Genomic DNA, 24,638 nt, shown 5'->3' with positions numbered 1-24,638 from the left:
GATATAATGTTACGGATTTAGGCTAGCTACATTATATAAAAGATGGACGATTGATTATGTCCTTACAAATAACATACAAGTGACAAGTAATTTTCTCTCTTCTTTAGATGGTGATAAGAATGTCAAAATAAAATATACTTACAGTTTTACATCCTGAATTTCCTCAAAATGTTTTTTCTTAATTCTGCAAATCCGAATTACATGAGCCATGTCATAGGTTTTCAATCTGGATTACACATTTCAAAAGTGTGCTGTAATTTCGATGATAAGTGCAATTGCATCCTCCTTACTGCACTCAAAATGAAATACACATTAAATTGCATAGTGTCTTTTTGAAAATTGCAGTTGAGAGACTTATTATTTTTCCCACGTTATGATTTCAAACATTCATTGACAGAAACAGAAACACATTTGCAGACGTAAACATGCTTCTCCTGCGCCACTTCAATCTGATGTATTTCATGTATAATTTGCACATATAAATCCAGTCCAAAATCACAAACTTTGGTCGAATTGAAACAAAATACCAAAATATATTCACTCCAGATCAAATGGAAAAGTTGTTGCAATGCGCATTCATCCACAATATGACTGCAAATTTAAATTTCAACTAGACACGCCATTTTCTTTCGAAAGTTATGTCGACCGCGCGACTAAGTTCAAATTTATCTGGGCGGAGCTATGTGCACATTAATAATGATGTCATTTTGTAATGTCAAATCTGCGCTTGTGTATTTAGTTTGGAATACGGCATTCATTCATTTACGTTGTTTCTTGTAGTGTATTTTGTTTATATAATTAAACCTTAGGTAGAATAAAACAATGAGCATTACTCATTTTGTCGGAGGGATATACTGCACTCACAAGTTCGTGCAGTATTCCATCCGAAAACTCGTTCATGTTTTCCAATACAAATGCAGTAACCTGTAAATACTGGAGTGGGACAATATAAACACTTTATACTAGAGTGGAACAATATAACCACTTTATACTTGAGTGGGATAATATAACCACTTTATACTTGAGTGGGATAATATAACCACTTTATACTTGAGTGGGACAATATGACACTTTATACTTGAGTGGGATAATATAACCACTTTATACTTGAGTGGGATAATATAACCACTTTATACTTGAGTGGGATAATATAACCACTTTATACTTGAGTGGGATAATATAACCACGTTATACTTGAGTGGGACAATGTAACCACTTTATTTTTGAGTGGGACAATATAACCACTTTATACTTGAGGTTGTGCTGTACTCTTGTTGCAAGTCTGGATTGCATGTACACAGAGCCAGGTGCATTGCCAAAACTATGGTATTATATGAAACCGTCCTTGTATCAACGTGATTGTTTTGTATTATTTTTGTAATTAAAGTTATGATTAAAGAACTATATATAATAGTACATGTAGATGGCTGTGCAGACGAGGAAAGAAGGAATAGTTTAAACAGATAACTGGAGAATAACTTCCATAGCTCTGAAAGCAAAGACAGATTCAAAGATTTATATTTTCTTATGTAACATGTTTAGGTTCTAATAAATAGTAACAAAGAAAAATTGAAAACAACAAGCTTTATAAAATTTAACATACAATTTATTTCCCAGGAGAGAAGAAAAACAATGTAAAAATATGTAAAATGTAAAACTAAGAAGTTATGGTTTTAAGAATAAAAGAATTACAGACACAAGTTTTAATGATCAAAGTTCTGAATAAACTTTAGTGGAGATCCAAATTAAATCCAGAGCTAGAAGTGTTGCTATACCTGTTGTGGCCCGTGTTGTGGGGATGTGCCAACATTCTTTTGTTGTGTCACAGTAATACAATCCAAGAATATATCCTTATCTGAAATTTCGCTATAAATTCAAGTTTCTGTTTCCAAGGATGTTATTTTTCAAGAGTTCTTTGTATTTTCAGTGAATAAATATTTGTTCATAAAATAATTACTGGACACAACAATAATACAATTTATTATGTTTAGATCTTAAAGCATCAATAAATAATTTCTATAAAATAAAGATTATGTAGTCCTCAACTTGACTAAGGGTCACAGTTAGCATTTTCTATTAAAAAGAAACTATTTCCTAATGGAAGATACCCTTCTAGAAGGTTCCTGATGTTTACAAAATAAAATCTTAGATGTAATTGCAGTATAAAATTTGGTAAATACAATGTCCTTTACTCTGCCAAAATAAATAATCATAATACATGTAGTTAACCCATACTCCTAATTTAGGTCAAGCAGAATATAAGCTTGAATTTGGACAAGGTCATTCATATAAATTTTCATGTCATATAATAAAATAATTTTAAAAAAAAAAAAACCCTAGCAAACAAACAATAGAAATTAAATGTACATAATATCACTTATCACAGACCCTAATCTGCAGACAACACAGTCCCTAATCTGCAGACAACATAGACCCTAATCTGCAGACAACATAGACCCTAATCTGCTGACAACACAGACCCTAATCTGCAGACAACATAGACCCTAATCTGCAGACAACACAGTCCCTAATCTGCAGACAACATAGACCCTAATCTGCAGACAACATAGACCATAATCTGCAGACAACATAGACCCTAATCTGCAGACAACACAGACCCTAATCTGCAGACAACATAGACCCTAATCTGCAGACAACATAGACCCTGATCTGCAGACAACATAGACCCTAATCTGCAGACAACACAGACCCTAATCTGCAGACAACATAGACCCTAATCTGCAGACAAAACAGACCCTAATCTGCAGACAACATAGACCCTAATCTGCAGACAAAACAGACCCTAATCTGCAGACAACACAGTCCCTAATCTGCAGACAACATAGACCCTAATCTGCAGACAACATAGACCCTAATCTGCAGACAACATAGACCCTAATCTGCAGACAACACAGACCCTAATCTGCAGACAACATAGACCCTAATCTGCAGACAACACAGACCCTAATCTGCAGACAACACAGACCCTAATCTGCAGACAACATAGACCCTAATCTGCAGACAACACAGACCCTAATCTGCAGACAACATAGACCCTAATCTGCAGACAACATAGACCCTAATCTGCAGACAAAACAGACCCTAATCTGCAGACAACACAGTCCCTAATCTGCAGACAACATAGACCCTAATCTGCAGACAACATAGACCCTAATCTGCAGACAACACAGACCCTAATCTGCAGACAACATAGACCCTAATCTGCAGACAACACAGACCCTAATCTGCAGACAACATAGACCCTAATCTGCAGACAACATAGACCCTAATCTGCAGACAACATAGACCCTAATCTGCAGACAACACAGACCCTAATCTGCAGACAACATAGACCCTAATCTGCAGACAACATAGACCCTAATCTGCAGACAACACAGACCCTAATCTGCCATCATATGCTGCGGATACAGCTCATGGTCCATCGTGTTTATTCAGATAATTACCCATGACAAACAATTAATGATGGCAGATCTGGTTCTCTATATAGTTTACAGTTGGACTTGAAATAATGATAAACACTGCTCATAAGGGTAGATATTTTAGTACACCATTTGTCATTTTAAGACTAGTGCCTTTAATGTCTAAACACACCTGTAACAAAAGAGTTATGTGATTAAAACTTATCACATAATTACCCATAAATCAGCGACATGGATGAAAAAATATAGACAAGCTGACTGGAGAGATGTCAATCTGTACATGTCAGAAAGGTGGCCCGTTTTTGTGACCAGCTGGATGATTATGGAGCAGCATTTGTAACATTCCTTGCATTAAGTTGCTAAGTTTCGATTTAATGGTTGTTGAATCCAATATACTTGGAAATATCTTGATTAAAAATGCAGGTTAAAAAATCAAAATACTCCACTTGTATACACGAGACAGTGAGACAGACCTTGACACTTACGACAAGGCAGAAGTGATAAACTCTCATTGTAATGTTACATAAAGAATCAGTATTTGAATGAAATTGCGAGTATTTATTTAACAAAAGCAAGTATCCACATGTAAATTCTGAACAAAAGTGCTGATGTTCAAATAAAACTTGCAGAGCAAGAAGCATTTCGAACTGAATATGACCTCTCTCTCTATCTCACTCATTCTTTTTACTTACCACGGTCAAGCACCTTGCAAACCTTGACATGGTCAAGCACCTTGCAAACCTTGAGTTTGTCCAAATTGAATTTGACCTTGTCCCAGATGTATGGAAGGCAGATTTGTGAAGCTCTGCCTTAGGGTAAACTGAAGTAGAATTAGTCATGTACCGTAATTAGAATCATACAGAAATCAACCCACTACACTCACTTCATGTTAGCTCTAATGCATGAAATTAATGTTTAAAAATGATGTATGACCCACAATTTCTATGGGTTTGGGTTCAGGGGACCTAAATTTTATTCTATATATTAAATCACTAAGTAATTTTTGATAATTGCTTTATATACACACTAATTTCCTGTCCACCTCCAATTTTAGTGAATTGAACCAAGGCCTATGTTACATTCTTATGTGAATTTATCTTATTTTGCCCACTCGATGTATTCAGTAGTTTCTGTCAATAATGTTTTTACAGTCCATACAAATCGTTTGTTGTAATAAGGCATCTTTGTAACAAAATCTTCTCTGTGTGAGTGCTCTGTTGTCCTATGTGGGTGTTCACTATATGGAGGAATATGTAATAGTGAGGTTTGTAAAGTGTTTACATGGTTATAGGGTTTGATTTGGATTTGGATTTTTTAAATTTTTAAACGTAGCTTTAACATTTTTTCAGTCATATTGCTACAATGTCTGCAGTGTGGTAGTTTATAGTGATATCTAGCACTGAGGCATCATGCCACAGACATGTAGCATGATGTCCCACCCAGTCACATTATCCTGACATACATCCGACCAGTCCTAACACTAACCTCTTAATACTGAGCACCAAGCGAGGCAGCTGTTAATACCATTTTTGTAAGTCTTTGGTATGACTTGGCCAGGGATCAATCCCACGACCTCCTGCATCCGAGACATACCCTCTAACCACTAGGCCACTGGAACGGTCAGTTACAGGGTAGGAGAGCCTCTAAATTTATGAAATTTGTGCTTAGCTATTAGAGATGAAAACAGTTACCCATAGCACAGTTAAGCCTAAATCTCTTAATTAAGTGAAAATTGGTTTCCTAGAATTGTTTGCGTGCATAATGAAATCAACTTTTAATGTTTGACCCATCTTTTTTATTTAGTATTAAAAAAAATTCTTTGAATTAATTTAAAGTGTTTTGAATTTTGTGGCTGTTTAAATCCAATAATGGGTCAAGTAATGCCCAGAAACCAACATTTCTGGAGGAGGAGCCACAACTTATCTAAATAATAATGTGGAATGTTGGAAACGAGACTTGTATGTTGTATTTGTAATATAAAACTGCATGCCAGACTTGGTTTAAATCCAACACTCCTTGTAAAATTGTATGCTGCAGATTATGAAGATAGTCAATCAGGACTCCAAACCTTAACTTTAGTAATTGATGACATGAAGAAAATTAATCTTGACAGAGATCTCATCAATGATTCAGATATATTAAGTACAACAATATGATATAAGTATAATATGTATCAGATATAATAAGTATAATATGTATCAGATATAATAAGTACAACAATATGTATCAGATATAATAGGTATAATAATATGTACCAGATATAATAAATATAATATGTATTATATATAATAAGTATAATAATATGTATAAGAAATAATAGGTATAATAATATGTATCAGATATAATAAGTATAATATGTATTAGATATAATAGGTATAATATGTATCAGATATAAGTATAATAACATGTATCAGATATAATAAGTACAACAATTTGTATCAGATATAATAAGTAAAATATGTATCAGATATAATAAGTATAATATGTATCAGATATAATAAGTAAAATATGTGTCAGATATAAGAAGTATACTAATATGTATCAGATATAATAAGTATAATATGTATCAGATATAATAAGTATAATATGTATCAGATATAATTAGTATAATATGTTTCAGATATAAGTATAATATGTGTCAGAAATAATATGTATCAGATATAGGTACAACAATATGTATCAGATATAATATGTATCAGATATAATAAGTATAATATGTATCAGATATAATAAGTATAATATGTATCAGATATAATAAGTATAATATGTGTCAGATATAATTAGTATAATATGTATCAGATATAATAAGTATAATATGTATCAGATATAATAAGTGTAATATGTATCAGATATAATAAGTATAATATGTATCAGATATAATAAGTATAATATGTATCATATATAATAAGTATAATATGTATCAGATATAATAAGTATAATATGTGTCAGATATAATAAGTATAATATGTATCAGATATAATAAGTATAATATGTATCAGATATAATAAGTATAATATGTGTCAGATATAATTAGTATAATATGTATCAGATATAATAAGTATAATATGTATCAGATATAATAAGTATAATATGTATCAGATATGATAAGTGTAATATGTATCAGATATAATTAGTATAATGTGTATCAGATATAATAAGTATAATATGTATCAGATTTAATAAGTGTAATATGTATCAGATATAATAAGTATAATATGTATCAGATATAATAAGTATAATATGTATTAGATATAATTAGTGTAATATGTATCAGATATAATAAGTATAATATGTATCAGATATAATAAGTGTAATATGTATCAGATATAATAAGTATAATATGTATCAGATATAATAAGTGTAATATGTATCAGATATAATAAGTATAATATGTATCAGATATAATTAGTATAATATGTATCAGATATAATTAGTGTAATATGTATCAGATATAATAAGTATAATATGTATCAGATATAATAAGTGTAATATGTATCAGATATAATAAGTATAATATGTATCAGATATAATAAGTGTAATATGTATCAGATATAATTAGTGTAATATGTATCAGATATAATAAGTGTAATATGTATCAGATATAATAAGTATAATATGTATCAGATATAATAAGTATAATATGTATCAGATATAATTAGTATAATATGTATCAGATATAATTAGTGTAATATGTATCAGATATAATTAGTGTAATATATATCAGATATAATAAGTATAATATGTATCAGATATAATAAGTATAATATGTATCAGATATAATTAGTGTAATATATATCAGATATAATAAGTGTAATATGTATCAGATATAATAAGTATAATATGTATCAGATATAATAAGTATAATATGTATCAGATATAATAAGTACAACAATATGTATCAGATATAATAAGTAAAATATGTATCAGATATAATAAATATAATATGTATCAGATATAATAAGTATAACAATATGTATCAGATATGATAAGTATAACAATATGTGTCAGATATAATAAGTTTAATACGTATCAGATATAAGTGTAATATGTATCAGATATAATAAGTATAATATGTATCATATATAATAAGTATAATAATATGTATAAGAAATAATAGGTATAATAATATGTATCAGATATAATAAGTATAATATGTATCAGATATAATAAGTATAATATGTATCAGATATAATTAGTATAATATGTATCAGATATAATTAGTATAATATGTATCAGATATAATAAGTATAATATGTTTCAGATATAATAAGTATAATATGTTTAAGATAAGTATAATATGTATCAGATATAATAAGTACAACAATATGTATCAGATATAGTAAGTAAAATATGTATCAGATACAATAAGTATAATATGTATCAGATATAATAAGTATGGGGCCCCAAGTGGTCTAAAGCGCTCACTGTTACGGATCACTGCCCTCTCACCTCTCTCTGCGTGAGTTCGATTCTCATCCTCCGCTAACATTGGTACGTGAGAAAGCCTGCCATAGCTTCTCGTGGGTCGTTGGTTCTTCCCGGGGTTTTCCAGGGTTCTTCCTCCACCAATTTATACTGGCCACCATGTGTAGCCTATCTTGTGCTGAAAAATGGTGTTAAACCCTACAACAACAACAATATAATAAGTATAATAATATGTATCAGATATGATATGTATAATAATATGTATCAGTCTGATAAGTATAAATAATATGTATCAGATTTGATTTCAGTCCAATTATTTCTCTCAAAGTTATGTAGAAATTAGATTGTTAGCATATAGATTGAAAAACACATGGACAGTTTGATTATGGGTGTACATAAAGTGAGACCCCATTGTTGCAGACTGATTGTGGATTTCCCACAATATTTTGTGTCCAAATATTGACCCTGTGTGCCCATGATGGGCACACTTTTTCATCATTCATCATCAGAAGAATCAACTTTTCATTAGTGGCTGTCCACCCATGTTGGTGTCACAAAGGTGAAAAAACTGTAAGATGACAATGAATATCTATTTTAAAACTTTGTCTTTAGCAATGAAAGTTTCATAGTTTGTGATAGTCAGTCAAGTTGCAATGTAAAGTGTTTGATGGCCATTAATGTAACATTTTCCAGGTTAAAGTCACCCCTATGGCAGGGGTTTTAAAAAAAATGTGTCGGCTTGCCTGGTGCAAGCTGACTGGAAAATTTAACTTGGTCCTTGGAAAATTTGAGCTTGCCCCAAACGTAATACAGTATTCCAATATGAGTAGTAAAAGAATGATAAGATGTGGTGTATTTTAAGGAAATCAGATTATATTTATTGAAACCTTTGTTTCCTTTGTATCTCTTTTGGTACCTTACAATCATATGCTGATAATTTTGTCTAAAATTATATACGTAAATAATATACGTAGTTTTATAGCTTAGAAATGCTGATTTTGTTAGAACAGTTAAGCTGACATGTACATATATACGGACATATAAAATGATAGAAAAGATTTTGAAAACGGCTACTTTTTTTTAGAGAGGGGGGGTGAGAGAGAGACTGAGAAAGAGAATTAAAGCAAGAATATACTGGTTACTCAAGGATTTGTGTACACCTATTTTTTTAAAATTCATTTGATAATTGTCATATAGTAATCTTCAAATCAGAGACGAGCATCAAAATAGTATAGAATTAGACTTTTGAAAATGATTTGAGAACACTTATATTTGTCCATTTAATTGCTTGCCAACCAGTATGTATCAAATCTTCATTAATTAGTACATAAACATATAAACTCCACCTGTGGGTGCTACATTTTCTTAACATAATCACGCTTTGAATGAAATCAACCTGGTAGTTAATCATTAGAGACGATAAATCTCATGAATTGTATTTTTAACAATCAGCATCTAATCACCATAACAATGGTGACATGCATCAAAACAAACTTAAAAATTCTCTGATACTTTATATGCTTCTCTATTAATGATTCCTGTTTCCCTGTCGAAATTTATATGCTTCTATAATAATTCTTTATGTTTCCCTGTCATGCTTCTATAATAATTCTTTATGTTTCTGTCATACTGTATATACTTCTGTGATAATGCTTGATGTTTCCCTGTCATACTGTAAATACTTCTGTGATAATGCTTGATGTTTCCCTGTCATACTGTATATACTTCTGTGATAATGCTTGATGTTTCCCTGTCATACTGTAAATACTTCTATAATAATGCTTCATGTTTCCGTCATACTGTATATGCTTCTGTCATAATGCTTTGTTTCCTTCTATAATAATGCTTTGTTTCCCTGTCATACTGTATATGCTTCTATAATAATGCTTCATGTTTCCCTGGCATACTCTATACTCTATATGCTGCAATAATAATGCTTCATGTTTCCCTGTCATACTCTATACTCTATATGCTGCAATAATAATGCTTCATGTTTCCCTGTCATAATTTATGTCATATGTACTCACATACAAGTCAAGCACAAGTGCACACAGCATTGACCCAGATCTGTTATTACATAATGTTCCAGCAGATCAAAGTCTGTGTTTGTCCATCTAATTATTCCTACAAATTGCATAGACCCATGGTCAGTGTCATTGATTTTCTACTACTGTCAATGGCAATACATTGATTTTTCAGAAATATGGTCAGTGTTCCATTGTTCTACTACAAGTAGGAGGGACATCATTAGCTGTTAGCATCTACAGAATTGAACATTACTATCCAGTACACTGACTAGTAAATAAAGCTGATGGGTAGGTATATGTATGTGTGTTTGTGTCTAGTGTGTTTTGTTCTCCCCCCAGCCAATAAACTGTACAGCATTTCTGACAGTTGTACCAATCTATCTTCACCTTCTTAGCCCAATTACACCTTAATTGATGTTGCCTGTATAATGTCATTGCTCAGGTACTCCATTTGACATGTTCTTTCACACTGTAAGTATGACGTCCTAATGGTAGCATAAAAAGTATTTGATATCAATATATAAAATTTGACCCTTTCACAAATTTGATATCAATATATAAAATAGTATCCTTTCTCGCATTTGATACCAATATCTAACATATGACCTTTTCACACATTTAATATGAGTGAATAAAATATGACCCTTTTCCCACATTTGATACCAATATCTAACATATGACCTTTATTTAACATTTATGAAAACTTTTTCAGTACTTTTATGCAAATATATGACAAACAATGGACTGGTTGGCTGTTACATTACTGACTGGAGTGTACATAATTGGTTTTGTCAGGATAGGAAAAAATTCATCAGTTTTTTTCTATTTAAAGAAGATTATTTTTATGATATTGTATGAAATTTGAATTATATTGACAACAGAATGTTGAAATTTTCTTGGCTTGAGAGAAAATCATTTTTAGTTATACTGGTTATAGAACAGACAGAAGAGCTTTTGTGATGTCATCGTCATTTAATCACCACTGTCTGTTAGCACAGTCTTGTTCTAGCTTTTCCATGTAAACTACTTGGAGGATTGATATGAAACTTTATACACACATTCATCTCATTGTCTAGTTGGTGGCCATCTTGAAAATATTGTTATTTCTAATCCCAGTCAGATGCCTTTATCAACATGGAGTTTTCACCAGTAAATTTCTTATGATACCTAGTTGGTCATGAATGAAAACGGTACCAGTCATATATTTAATATGGCTCTGATAACTCTGTTATGAAATTCTTGTTTTCAATACTAATGTGGTAATAATTCTGACATGAAGTTTTGTACCAAAAAACACTTGTGACGTCTGTTTTGTCCTAAATGAAAATGGTGTCTATCTGGCACCCAGTATGTCCACCACGGTAGTAATTTTTAAAAATCTTGTTATTGCTGAAGAATATCATCGATGATTTCAGTGCTCAGCAGTGACGAGGAAGAAATGGTTTTATCTTGAAAATTCCTGGAAATTCTGCTTGCACAGTAGAGTATCAGTCTAAAAAAGGGACTGTTGTTTTATGTACATTTAAACAAAATTTGAACATTTGTGTTTTATATTTTATCTTCTTGTGCTTGATTTTACATCTTTGGAAGAGTTTATGATTTTTTAAATTTGCTGGCATGCTTTTGTACTGAGATGCTTTAGAAACTTATTACATACATACATACATACATACATGCATGCATGCATGCATGCATGCATACATAAATACATACGTATTGATTTTCAATTCAGAGAGCAAAGTTGAAGTTTTGTCGACCAAGATCAAGGCTTTTGTTTACATCAGCCACACACTGTCAGCATGGGTGAGTATATATTATACAGTTCTCCCCTCTCTATGATTCTGTTCATTTATACAGTATTTTCTCACTTTAATGTTATATACTTGTACAGTACTCCTTCACTATTATGGTATATACAGTAATCTCTCACTATAATGCAGTATGTTTTTTGTGTATCCTCACTTTATATATATATTCACAATAATGCTCAGCTGCATTTAGCTGTGTATAAAGCACACATTTTTCACCAGGACATGGAAGGATGCACTTTTTATTGAACTATTAAAAAAAAAGTTTTTTTCCAGGTCCATCAGTGATAGCTGCATTGTACATCACCTTATTTATACTAGGGTACATCAGAACCTCTCAGCAGTGGGGACTACTACAATGAATTCACTATTATGTTTTGTTGGGTATTAAAGATTTCATGGGGTACTAATTTTCTTGGATTTCAGGATTGCTGCAGACCACAAATTTAAAAAGCCAACAAACAGTGATTCAGCTGTAGAAATAATAGGGCTCCTTGTTCCATCTTATGATTTAAGTAACAAGAATAGAACCCATTTTCTAGTCCATGGATTTTAGTAACAGTGATAGGACCCATTTTCTAGTCCATGGATTTAAGTAACAGTGATATCACCCATTTTCTAGTCCATGTATTTAAGTAACATCAGTAGGACCCATTCTCATGTCCTTGGATTTAAGTAACAATAGGACCCATTTTCTAGTCCATGGATTTAAGTAACAATAGGACCTATTCTCTAGTCCATGGATTTAAGTAACAAAAGTAGGACCCATTTTCTAGTCCATGGATTTAAGTATGGACCCATTTTCTAGTCCATGGATTTAAGTAACAGTGATATCACCCATTTTCTAGTCCATGTATTTAAGTAACATCAGTAGGACCCATTCTCATGTCCTTGGATTTAAGTAACAATAGGACCCATTTTCTAGTCCATGGATTTAAGTAACAATAGGACCTATTCTCTAGTCCATGGATTTAAGTAACAAAAGTAGGACCCATTTTCTAGTCCATGGATTTAAGTATGGACCCATTTTCTAGTCCATGGATTTAAGTACTGACATGTCATTTTTGGCAAAGCCATGATTATTGAGACTCAGAAAGAAAGAATACACTATCATTCAGAACTTGTGTTACTAAATGGTGGCTGTTGTGAAAAATAAGCCCAAAGACCTTGATGTTAGACCTATAAGACCTAGTATGGGAGCATTAGATAGTAATGGAGCATTAGACCTAGTATGGGAGCATTATATGGTAATCAAGCATTAGACCTAGCATGGGAGCATTAGATGGTAATGGAGAATTAGACCTAGTATGGGAGCATTATATAGTAATGGAGCATTAGACCTAGTATGGGAGCATTATATAGTAATGAGCTTTATACCTAGTATGGGAGCATTAGACCTGGTATGGGAGCATTAGACCTAGTATGGGAGCATTAGATAGTACTGAAGAATTAGACCTAGTATGGGAGCATTATATAGTAATCAAGCATTAGACCTAGCATGGAAGCATTAGATAGTAATGGAGAATTAGACCTAGTATGGGAGCATTATATAGTAATGCAGCATTAGACCTAGTATGGGAGCATTAGATAGTAATGAGCTTTATACCTAGTATGGGAGCATTAGACCTAGTATGGGAGCATTAGATAGTACTGGAGAATTAGACCTAGTATGGGAGCATTATATAGTAATGGAGCATTAGACCTAGTATGGGAGCATTAGATAGTACTGAAGAATTAGACCTAGTATGGGAGCATTATATAGTAATCAAGCATTAGACCTAGCATGGGAGCATTAGATAGTAATGGAGAATTAGACCTAGTATGGGAGCATTATATAGTAATGGAGCATTAGACCTAGTATGGGAGCATTAGATAGTAATGAGCTTTATACCTAGTATGGGAGCATTAGACCTAGTATGGGAGCATTATATAGTACTAGAGAATTAGACCTAGTATGGGAGCATTATATAGTAATGGAGCATTAGACCTAGTATGGGAGCATTAGATAGTAATGGAGCTTTGTACCTAGTAATGGAGCATTAGACCTAGTATGGGAGCATTATATAGTAATCAAGCATTAGACCTAGCATGGGAGCATTAGATAGTAATTGGATCATTAGACCTACTATGGGAGCATTAGATAGTAATGGAGCATTTTACCTAGTATGGGAGTATTAGATAGTAATTGGATCATTAGACCTACTATGGGAGCATTAAATAGTAATTAGTAATGGAGCATTAGACCTGGTATGGGAGCATTAGATAGTAATTGGAGCATTAGACCTAGTATGGGAGCATTAGATAGTAATGGAGTATTAGACCTAGTATGGGAGCATTATATAGTAATGGAGCATTAGACCTAGTATGGGAGCAATAGATAGTAATGGAGCATTAGACCTACTGGTAATATGGGAGCAGTAGATAGTAATGGAGCATTAGACCTAGTATGGGAGCAATAGATAGTAATAGAGCATTAGACCTAGTATGGGAGCATTATATAGTAATTGAGCATTAGACCTAGTATGGGAGCGATAGATAGTAATGGAGCATTAGACCTAGTATGGGAGCAGTAGATAGTAATCGAGCATTAGACCTAGTATGGGAGCAATAGATAGTAATGGAGCATTAGACCTAGTATGGGAGCAGTAGATAGTAATGGAGCATTAGACCTAGTATGGGAGCATTATATAGTAATCGAGCATTAGACCTAGTATGGGAGCAATAGATAGTAATGGAGCATTAGACCTAGTATGGGAGCAGTAGATAGTAATGGAGCATTAGACCTAGTATGGAAGAAGATGCAGTCATGGGTATTACATGATGATTTAAATGGGTGAACAATTCAGCTGCAACACTGGAAAATGACATTTTTAAATTGATTTCAGTTCTTGCAAATTACAGATCATCATTGTTTCAAGCTGTGTCTTTATTAAGAAAATTTCCATAATTGTAATGTTGACAAAATACATTTCTATTTAATTTTTGTGTCAGAGAAATTACAGTTATATTTGTTCTTTGATTGGTAAGTAATCAAGTTTGAACATTTAGTCTAATTCATTTATTCCATATTTCCAGGGTGATCGAATGTGGGCATTTGGTGTTGGCTTGTTTATGGTGGAGATAGCTCCAGAATCTCTAAGGCTGACAGCTATTTATGGATTTGCAACTGGAATTGCCATTTTGTTTGCTGGAGCTCTTCTTGGAGACTGGATTGACAAAACACCCAGGCTCAGAGGTTAGAAAAATATCCATTAAAAAGTCTTTCTGTTTTTTTATTTGCTTGGGTACAAAAATTATACATATAAAGTGGACTATGTGGGTGAGAATTTGGAGTCATTGAGATTCTGTTATATCTGACATGTCATGGTGTTCATGTTTTTTGATAAAAATATTACAATATCTCTCATGTATTTTTTGTGTCATCCAAAGTGTGCTGGATGTAGCCGCAGTTTAAATTTGAATAATTTGTAAACTTTGAAATGGCTGGCTGTCAATTCCAAATTCAGTGGCTAGACAAGGAAAACTATAAAGTTTGGATTATGAGATCTTTTGCAGACAGCTTTGCAAAATGTAAATTATGCCAGATGGCTGTTGATTTGCATGCAGTGGGAGAGAGTGATTTACGGTCACATGCAGCTGAGAGAAACAAAAACTAGCTCATAAATTATGTAACTGTGGCTGATACAGCAAAATAGAAGGAGCCTTAAGCATGAAATGGTTTTTTACAAACCCAGAGCTTCCAAGTTTTAAAAAACAAACTGTATGTAGTCTTAATTATGAAATTTGTTTGATCCAGCTCTTTTTTGTTTTGGATTGAGTCGAAATAGGACAGGCAATAATCGCAATGAGCAAAATAAATCTAAAAATATAGAATACAGCTAAGCTGAGAGAAATATTAATATATCTAAAATGAAATAGTTTAAATATTGATATGCTGTTTTTAAATAAGTGATAATATAAAAATATAAATATTTTTATTCCTTTTTTTTGTTTTATGGGGGTGGGTTCGGGTATAAATAATGAGGCCTCAGCACAGGAGCCCACATTAATTTAGATTTTTTCCCCATGATTTTAATATTCATAGGTGAGTTTCAGACGGGTTTAAGCAAGGTTTCACTTTAAAAAGTATATTATTATTCGGATCTCATTTTCATAGTTGGAATTATTGAATGGGGGTCCTGTAAAGTCTTTCCATGACAAGCTACCATTGAAAGTTTTTTTCTATCATTAAAGAGTGTGAAGATGTAAATATGAAAGACAGGACTGGTTGCAAGGACAGTGAGTACTGACAGTGTAAGAAATGCTGGAATTCGCCATATTGGTATAACACCAAAAATGCTTATAAATGCCAGCAATGCTTACAGTAGGTACATGTACTTGGATAACAGAGGAAAAACCTTGAGCAAGAGAGAAGAGGACAAAAAAGAAAGCACTGGATGAATAAATAGCAGAGTTTGAGAAGAAAGGCAGGCACTGAAAAAGACATTGAGACAATGGCAGCTGCTGATGATTACTATGCATTGAAAGCAGAGACCCATAATAAAATTTAAATTATCATGACATCAAATAGTCTGAGGAAAAGTGTTAAGGACAAACTTATTGAACTTGGAGTTCTTGAAACACAGTTTAATGACAAGCTACAAGATCTGAAAATTTCACTCTAAAATATGTTGGACTTTGTAAATAGTGTAGTGTTATTAGAGTGAAATGAACATTGTTCAGTGACTGTAAATTATTCTAATGCCCAGATGTAGGATGTTTAGTATTAATGGGAATGACATCAGTGACTGTACATTATTCTAATGCCCAGATGTAGGATGTTTAGTATTAATGGGAATGACATCAGTAACTGTACATTATTCTAATGCCCAGATGTAGGATGTTTAGTATTAATGGGAATGACATCAGTGACTGTACATTATTCTAATGCCCAGATGTAGGATATTTAGTATTAATGGGAATGACATCAGTGACTGTACATTATTCTAATGCCCAGATGTAGGATGTTTAGTATTAATGGGAATGACATCAGTGACTGTACATTATTCTAATGCCCAGATGTAGGATGTTTAGTATTAATGGGAATGACATCAGTAACTGTACATTATTCTAATGCCCAGATGTAGGATGTCTAGTATTAATGGGAATGACATCAGTGACTGTACATTATTCTACTGCCCAGATGTAGGATGTTTATTTTTAATGGGAATGACATCAGTGACTGTACATTATTCTAATGCCCAGATGTAGGATGTTTAGTATTAATGGGAATGACATCAGTGACTGTACATTATTCTAATGCCCAGATGTAGGATGTTTAGTATTAATGGGAATGACATCAGTGACTGTACATTATTCTAATGCCCAGATGTAGGATGTTTAGTATTAATGGGAATGACATCAGTAACTGTACATTATTCTAATGCCCAAATGTAGGATGTTTAGTATTAATGGGAATGACATCAGTAACTGTACATTATTCTAATGCCCAGATGTAGGATGTTTAGTATTAATGGGAATAACATCAATGACTGTACATTATTCTAATGCCCAGATGTAGGATGTTTAGTATTAATGGGAATAACATCAATGACTGTACATTATTCTAATGCCCAGATGTAGGATGTTTAGTATTAATGGGAATGACATCAGTGACTGTACATTATTCTAATGCCCAAATGTAGGATGTTTAGTATTAATGGGAATGATATCAGTAACTGTACATTATTCTAATGCCCAGATGTAGGATGTTTAGTATTAATGGGAATGACATCAGTGACTGTACATTATTCTAATGCCCAGATGTAGGATGTTTAGTATTAATGGGAATGACATCAGTGACTGTACATTATTCTAATGCCCAGATGTAGGATGTTTAGTATTAATGGGAATGATATCAGTAACTGTACATTATTCTAATGCCCAGATGTAGGATGTTTAGTATTAATGGGAATGACATCAGTGACTGTACATTATTCTAATGCCCAGATGTAGGATGTTTAGTATTAATGGGAATGACATCAGTGACTGTACATTATTCTAATGCCCAGATGTAGGATGTTTAGTATTAATGGGAATGATATCAGTAACTGTACATTATTCTAATGCCCAGATGTAGGATGTTTAGTATTAATGGGAATGACATCAGTGACTGTACATTATTCTAATGCCCAGATGTAGGATGTTTAGTATTAATGGGAATGACATCAGTGACTGTACATTATTCTAATGCCCAGATGTAGGATGTTTAGTATTAATGGGAATGACATCAGTAACTGTACATTATTCTAATGCCCGGATGTAGGATGTTTAGTATTAATGGGAATGACATCAGTGATAATACTCTTGACTTCATCTTTTTTATTTAAATTACAAGAAATGTTCATCTATGAAGCAATAGTAAGTAGTATCTTGTGTTAACACACAGTTTAATTTATGAATCCTTTAAAATTAATGTAATAATGCACCTTGAAAAACATGATTTTGAACCTTGACAAAACTTGGATTTTTTTAAAAGAAATATGCTACTAACCCTGCTCATGTTATTTTCATTCAATTGACCCTGTGTTATGCTGTATTAATTGAACTTTCTACCCTGTCTGTATGCTGTATATTTTGATAAATACTTAAGACCATTCAAGTGTATTAACAGGTTGCAAACACAGAATTAAAAGCAAATGATGGGTGCATGAAATGAATTACAGAATGGACAACTTGCTGATGTAACAACTCACAGAACTACCTCACCAAAGCATCATGTAGCTGATCAGTAACTCACTGATATGATGCCTTAATGAATGAAAGACCCAAAAAATGTCATTTCAACTGGCATATTGAGAATGATATTTCACCAGGTAGAGAATAGATTGAAAGCTTTCTTTCAATCCTGGGGGCCCCGAGTGGTCAAAAGTGCTTTCTGTTACGGATCACTGCCATCTCAGCTCTGTCTGCATGGGTTTGAGTCTCTGATTGGCCAATGTGGATACGTGAGAAAGCTTGCCAGTAGCTTCTCGAGGGTCGATGGTTCTTGCCGGGGATTTCCCGGATTCTTCCTCCACCATTAATACTGGCCGCCGTGTATAGCCCAGTGTGCTGAAAAATGGCGTTAAACCCTACAACAACAACTTTCAATCCTGCAAGAGGCTCACTTTTACAAAGAGTTTGTTACTAAGAATTTAGTTGCCAAGATTAGTGCCAGTAGAAGTTTTTCAAATAAAGCCCTACTAAAAATGGAGAAAAAAGTAATTTCCGTAATAAGCATGCTTGGCCATGCATCCATGCTGTATCATCCTTTGACTGTCCATCAACAGTAACTATTTGCACTTCTGGAAAACCATTCTAAATCATAAAAACCTTTTAAAGGATTGCTAAAAACTGCTTAATAGAATTTTATCAAATTTGTCAGAAAACATCCTGGCAGGAAGACCTGTCAGATTTGTACAGAATTTTATCAAATTTGTCCAAAAATGTCCTGGCAGGAAGACCTTTTAGATTTGTACACAATTTTATCAAATTTTTCAGAGAGCATCCTGGCAGGAAGACAGGTCAGATTTGTACACAATTTTGATCAAATTTGTCAGAAAACATTTTGGCAGAAAGACCTTGCAGATTTGTACACAATTTTGATCAAATTTGTCAGAAATTATCCTGGCAGGAAGATCTGTCAGATTTGTAAAGCTGATATGAAGGCACCTTCAGACATGGCATCCATTAATAAGAGGCATCTGTCATTAAAATAGAAAAATCTTCTACTTTTTCTTCAGAACTGCACAGTAGCAGCGGACTATACTTGACATCCAGTCATTAACACCTCTCATGTTTGTATAAATACATTATTTCCACTATCAAATATGGCCACCATTACTAAAATTAGACAATGCTTTCTTCTCGAAAACTGCTCAAGAGTTTTACCACATTTGTCAACAGAAATCTTAGCATAGAAGGCTTTTATGTTTATACAATTCATGGCGATCTGCTAAGAATTTCAACCATTTCTAAGGATGAAGACCCTTTAATGACATTTATTTGAGACAAAACATGATGATAATTGACAAAAAAAACTCTAGGCATTAACTCCTTTCAAATTTGTACAAACGCTGATATGCCATAAAATATGGCCACCATTGCAAAAAGAGATTCAAATAGTTTCTTCTCCAAAACTGTTGAATAGAATTTTATCAAATTTTACGAAAAACATCCTGGCATGAGTTTTTAGCTATACCAACCTGTTGTCCATTGGCTGTGTCCAAAAGCACAAGTTTGTTATCACTATTTTGCCTGTTTGGAGGATTGCCATGAAACGTGACACACACATTCATTCTATGGTCTCATCATCAAACCCTTAACCCAAGAGGTCATTGGGGCACCACAGTTGACTCTACAACCAATTCTCTCCGTCTTTCTCAGCTCTTTACTGCGCTTTGGGAATCTCCAAATCCCATGCCTGTCCACTCCTTAATGTTGTCTTCCCATCTCTTTTTCTGTCTGCACCCTCGCACTGTGCCTTGCAAGATTGTTTTTGCCAGTCCAGATGATCTTGAGACATGACCGTATCACTTCAGTTTATGCTTTTTTTACAGTGGTCAAGAGGTTTTCATAGGATCCAATGGCTCATTGGATCCTGTCCCTATCTATGGTCTAGCCATTCCTGAATGCCATTGGTGCTGATCATACATACACTATAACAGTCAGAGCAGCCATCTTGAAAATCTCGTTATTGCCAGCTCCTTGTGAATAGGGTTTTTACTGATAAGCTTCTGTTAAGATCTATTTGTCCGAAAATGGAAATGTTGCTGATCTGACATGCAGTATGACTGCCACACCAGCCAGCTTTTTAATCCTGGTTTTGCTACTCTTCCTAAGTGTAAACTCCTATCATCATGAGATTTGCATGTAAAGACTTATTGTAATGTCTGGTTTGCCCCAAATCTAGTAATGTCTGGTTTGTCTCAAATCTAGTAATGTCTGGTTTGTCCCAAATCTAACTGGTGCTAATCTGACCTCCAATATAGCTGTCACAGTGGCCATCTTTAAATTCTTGCTGTTGCTACTCTTCCTGAATGTACGGCGTTATGTTTATTTCATTTGTAGTGTTTGTTGGCTTTTCTTAATGAATATATGATATGTCCATCTGTATTTTGTACTGTACCTGACCAGAAACATTTATTTTGTAAACAGCGTAATACATAGCTAATATTTCAATTAAAGTATGGATTAAATATTTAGATCATTATTGATGGTAAACATATTTATTTCAATCTGAGTCTAGGACAAAACATTTTTCTCTTGGAAATTTCTAAACATGTTGACAACTTTGAATATTTTATTGTGAAGACTGACCTACATACTAGTTCTATTGTTGTGTCTTAGATTTTTGTGTAATATTATTTACTTGAAAAATTACACATTTTTGCCTTTACAGAATCAGTCTTATTGTTGTGTTTAGTTTTTGGGTTGCTTTCTTTATTCATCACTGGATTTACAAAGTGCTCAATAATATTCTCAGACTGAAACATTAATCAATATGGCCAACCACATCAGCCATTATTTGAATCTTGTTATTGCTACTTTGTCTGAACAGAAAGTCATATTCATTTCCTCTAGTTGCTCATAAATGAAAATGGTGCTTATTTGACATGAGACAGGCCTCCATGGTCAGGATGTTGGCTACTTAAGTTGAATGGAAAGTCATATCAGCATGGGCTTTACATGAGAAGACTTCTTAGGTCTGGTTGGTCCAGAACGCTTGGACAACCAGTCTCGAAAAATATCTTTACTGCTACTATTTAATGGTCATATCAATATGGGATTTTTTTATGAGCTTCTTATGAGTCTACTTTTTTCTTTTCTTTGATCTGAAGAAAATGTAGAACTGTATATAGTATAAATAGGTATTACATGTATATACCTTCTAGAATAGCCATCATGGCAGTCATCTTTGAAAATTTTGTAGATCTTTGAAATGGAACATCATCTCAATATTGCGGCATTCACCAGAATACTGATAGTGATATCTAGTTGGTTCTGAATGAAATGGTTCTGATCTGGCATCAAATACGGCTGCCACAGTGAACATATTCAAAATCTTGTCACTAATTCTTCTAAATGGATGGTCATATCATCCTGGTGTTCTCACGCCCAAATCTTCTAATTTGGCAGTGTTTGTCCATAAAAATGTTGCTGATCTTAGTCACTATGGCTGCCATAGCAGTTAATTTGAAAAATCCTAATGGTTAAGAGTATCAGAGGTGGTTTCAACATTCAACAGTTAAAAAGAAGAAATCATCTTTAATTCCTTGCAATTCTTTAAGGACATTAGAGCACCAGTCTGTTTGAGAGATTGCTGCTTAAAAGTTTTCTTTTTTGTTGACTTCTATAACTGCTGAACAGAGTTGAAACAGTTGAAGGTGTCTTGACATGAGAACTCTGAACAAGTGTGTGTGATTGTGTGTGTGTGTTAGATTTTAAATGTGGCTTTAACAATTTTTCAGTCATATCGCTACCATGTCTTAAGTGTGACAGTTTATAGTAATGTATAGTACTGGGGCATTATTCTACAGACACATAACTTGATGTCCCACCCAGTCACATTGTCATAACACTAGGCCAGCTAGTCCTAATGCTAACCTTTTCATGCCACGTGAGACAGCTGATAGTACCATCTTTATAAAAGTTTTTAGTATGACTCAGCCGTGGTTTGAACCCACAACCTCCCACATCTGAGGCAGACATTCTAACCACTAGGCCACCAAAGTGGTTCCAAAGCAAATGAACTGCCATTTCTTAGAAAAGAAAAACCTTTAAATAACTTATTTTCCAAACTTGTTAAACAGAATTAGACAAGACTGAATTGAATGCCTCTTGTTATGATTGTACAATAAGATGCCAATCTGCAATCAGATATGGCCGCTGTTGCTCAATATTTTAAAAAAATGCAACAACTTCTCAAAAGCCACTAAACAGAATTTAACTTAAAGCTCCCTGGCATAGAAAGCTTTCATTAATTTTTTACAACTGATGCTGACCCAACATCAGATATTGCCAATTTTACTATATAAAAAGCATTAAAATTGCTTCTTAACAAAAACTCCTAAATTTGTCTGAAAGCATCCTAACATAGGGGACTTTTAGATTTATAAATGCCAGAATGCAAAACAATTTGACCACTATTCCTGAAAATAGTGAAACATTTAAATGAATTCTTTTGAAACCTGCTTAACAAATTTGGACCAATCCTTCCAGAAAGCTTCCTGGCATGAAGGCGTTTAGAATTATTGAAAATGATGCCAATCCACAACTTGTAATAACAAATCTGCTGAACTGAATTGGACCAACTTGGACATAAAGCATCCTGGCATAGGGGCATTCCAGCATTGGACAGATGATGCTGATGTGCTGTCAGATATGGAAGAAGATACAGGAACTTGAATAACCTTCTAACCATCCTTAATATACACAATCAACATTATTTGAAGAAATTTTCAACAGAAAGCATCCCACAAAACCATGTCTGTGCCACCTGCTCTTGCATTTAGCTATTAGGCAAATGTCAGCCATGTGAGTGATCTCATGCCCTCTTGGTCCTCTTGTTAGTGATTTTGACAAATGTTCTGGAATTGTTTTGCAAACGTCGCTGACTTTTTATGAGTTCAGTTGACAAATTTGTCTTTAGGCAAGGTATTGCATTGTTCAGCAAGATGTATATGCAAGTGTGACATTCAGCTTGATGTTGCAAGATCATGTGGTCATTTGGTGACCTCTCTTGAATGGAGTTGGGAACACAATACAAGGGGGATAACTTTACTTACACTTCTTTTCAGCAGATTATAGGTAATTGAATATATGTATCACAGACATTGACTGCTGCATACATAATTCTGATATGTCTCTATTTCAGCCGCCAGAACAGCTTTGATAATTCAGAACATGAGTGTGATCCTGTGTGCGCTGGTTGTGTATGTCATAATCTGGTTCAAACCAGTGATTCAGGTCCAATGGCCAAATGAAAGCTTATTGTGGCTTTGTTATGCTGGCATAATCCTGATTGCCATTTCAGCCAACCTGGCCAGTGTTGCATCCAAAATTGCTGTACAGAAAGACTGGATCGTAGAAATTTGTGGTCGAGATAAGAATCGTCTAGCAGGTATGTTAGTTCATACTCTTCCTAAACATCAGTTCTTTCATGCCATATTCTTTGCTAAAAAAAATGCGACAGTTGCTTGTTTTTTTAGTTCACTTGTTGCACATTACATTCATTTTAGGGAGTGCCCCCCCCCCCCAATTATCTTCAGCTGACCTGGTTTAAAGGGCATAGGAGCTCATGTCATGGCCTTGCAACCATGGTGCAGTCATCTGTCCACTGCCCACCTGTCATGTATCCATTGTGCAGTAATCTGTCCATTCTCCACCTGTCATGTATCCATTGTGCAGTCAACTGTCCATTGTCCACCTGTCATGCCTCCATTGCTTGTCAATCAACATTACTATTTTTTAGAATTCCAAAATAAATTCCAGAACCAGTTAAACTAACTTTGTCAGAAAGCTTCTTAGCATAAAGGTTGTTGATTTTTTTTTTTAAATGATGTGTATTTGGCATTCATTATGTCATCTGTTGGTGAACAGTAGAAAAACCTTTAAACTACTTTCTCTCAAAAACCACTGAACAGAATTTGACCAAAACAGACTTTCACACTGGTGCAGATGGTGCTAGTTAGCCAGCCAAAATGATTCTAATTAGCCAGCCAAGATGATTCTAATCAGCCAGCCAAAATGATTCTATTAGCCAGTCAGAATGATTCTAATTAGCCAGCCAAAATCATTCTAATCAGATAGCCAAAATGATTCTGATTAGCCAGCCAAAATGATTCTAATTAGCCAGCCAGAATGGTTGCAGTCTCTAAAAGCAAAAGCATCATGGCATAGAAAGTTTTTGTTTTTAC

General features: G+C 33.7%; 1 protein-coding gene across 1 annotated transcript in view; it reads left to right on the top strand.

The window, feature by feature from the left end:
- The window catches only part of LOC149776695 (solute carrier family 40 member 1-like), a 55,359-nt gene that overhangs the window by 5,072 nt on the left and 25,649 nt on the right, over positions 1–24,638 (top strand). The window contains exons 2-5 of the mRNA XM_089941230.1: positions 10,065–10,180; positions 11,625–11,695; positions 14,776–14,935; positions 23,597–23,842. Of these exons, the coding sequence (XP_089797356.1) occupies positions 10,177–10,180; positions 11,625–11,695; positions 14,776–14,935; positions 23,597–23,842 (481 nt within the window). The 5' untranslated portion in view covers positions 10,065–10,176. The remainder of the gene's footprint in view (positions 1–10,064; positions 10,181–11,624; positions 11,696–14,775; positions 14,936–23,596; positions 23,843–24,638) is intronic.

Source organism: Sinohyriopsis cumingii, chromosome 18 (assembly GCF_028554795.1).
Source record: "Sinohyriopsis cumingii isolate HCF-2022 chromosome 18, ASM2855479v2, whole genome shotgun sequence".
Taxonomy (NCBI): domain Eukaryota; kingdom Metazoa; phylum Mollusca; class Bivalvia; order Unionida; family Unionidae; genus Sinohyriopsis; species Sinohyriopsis cumingii.
Note: the sequence above shows the minus strand (reverse complement) of the source record. Positions and strands in the feature narration are given on the sequence as shown.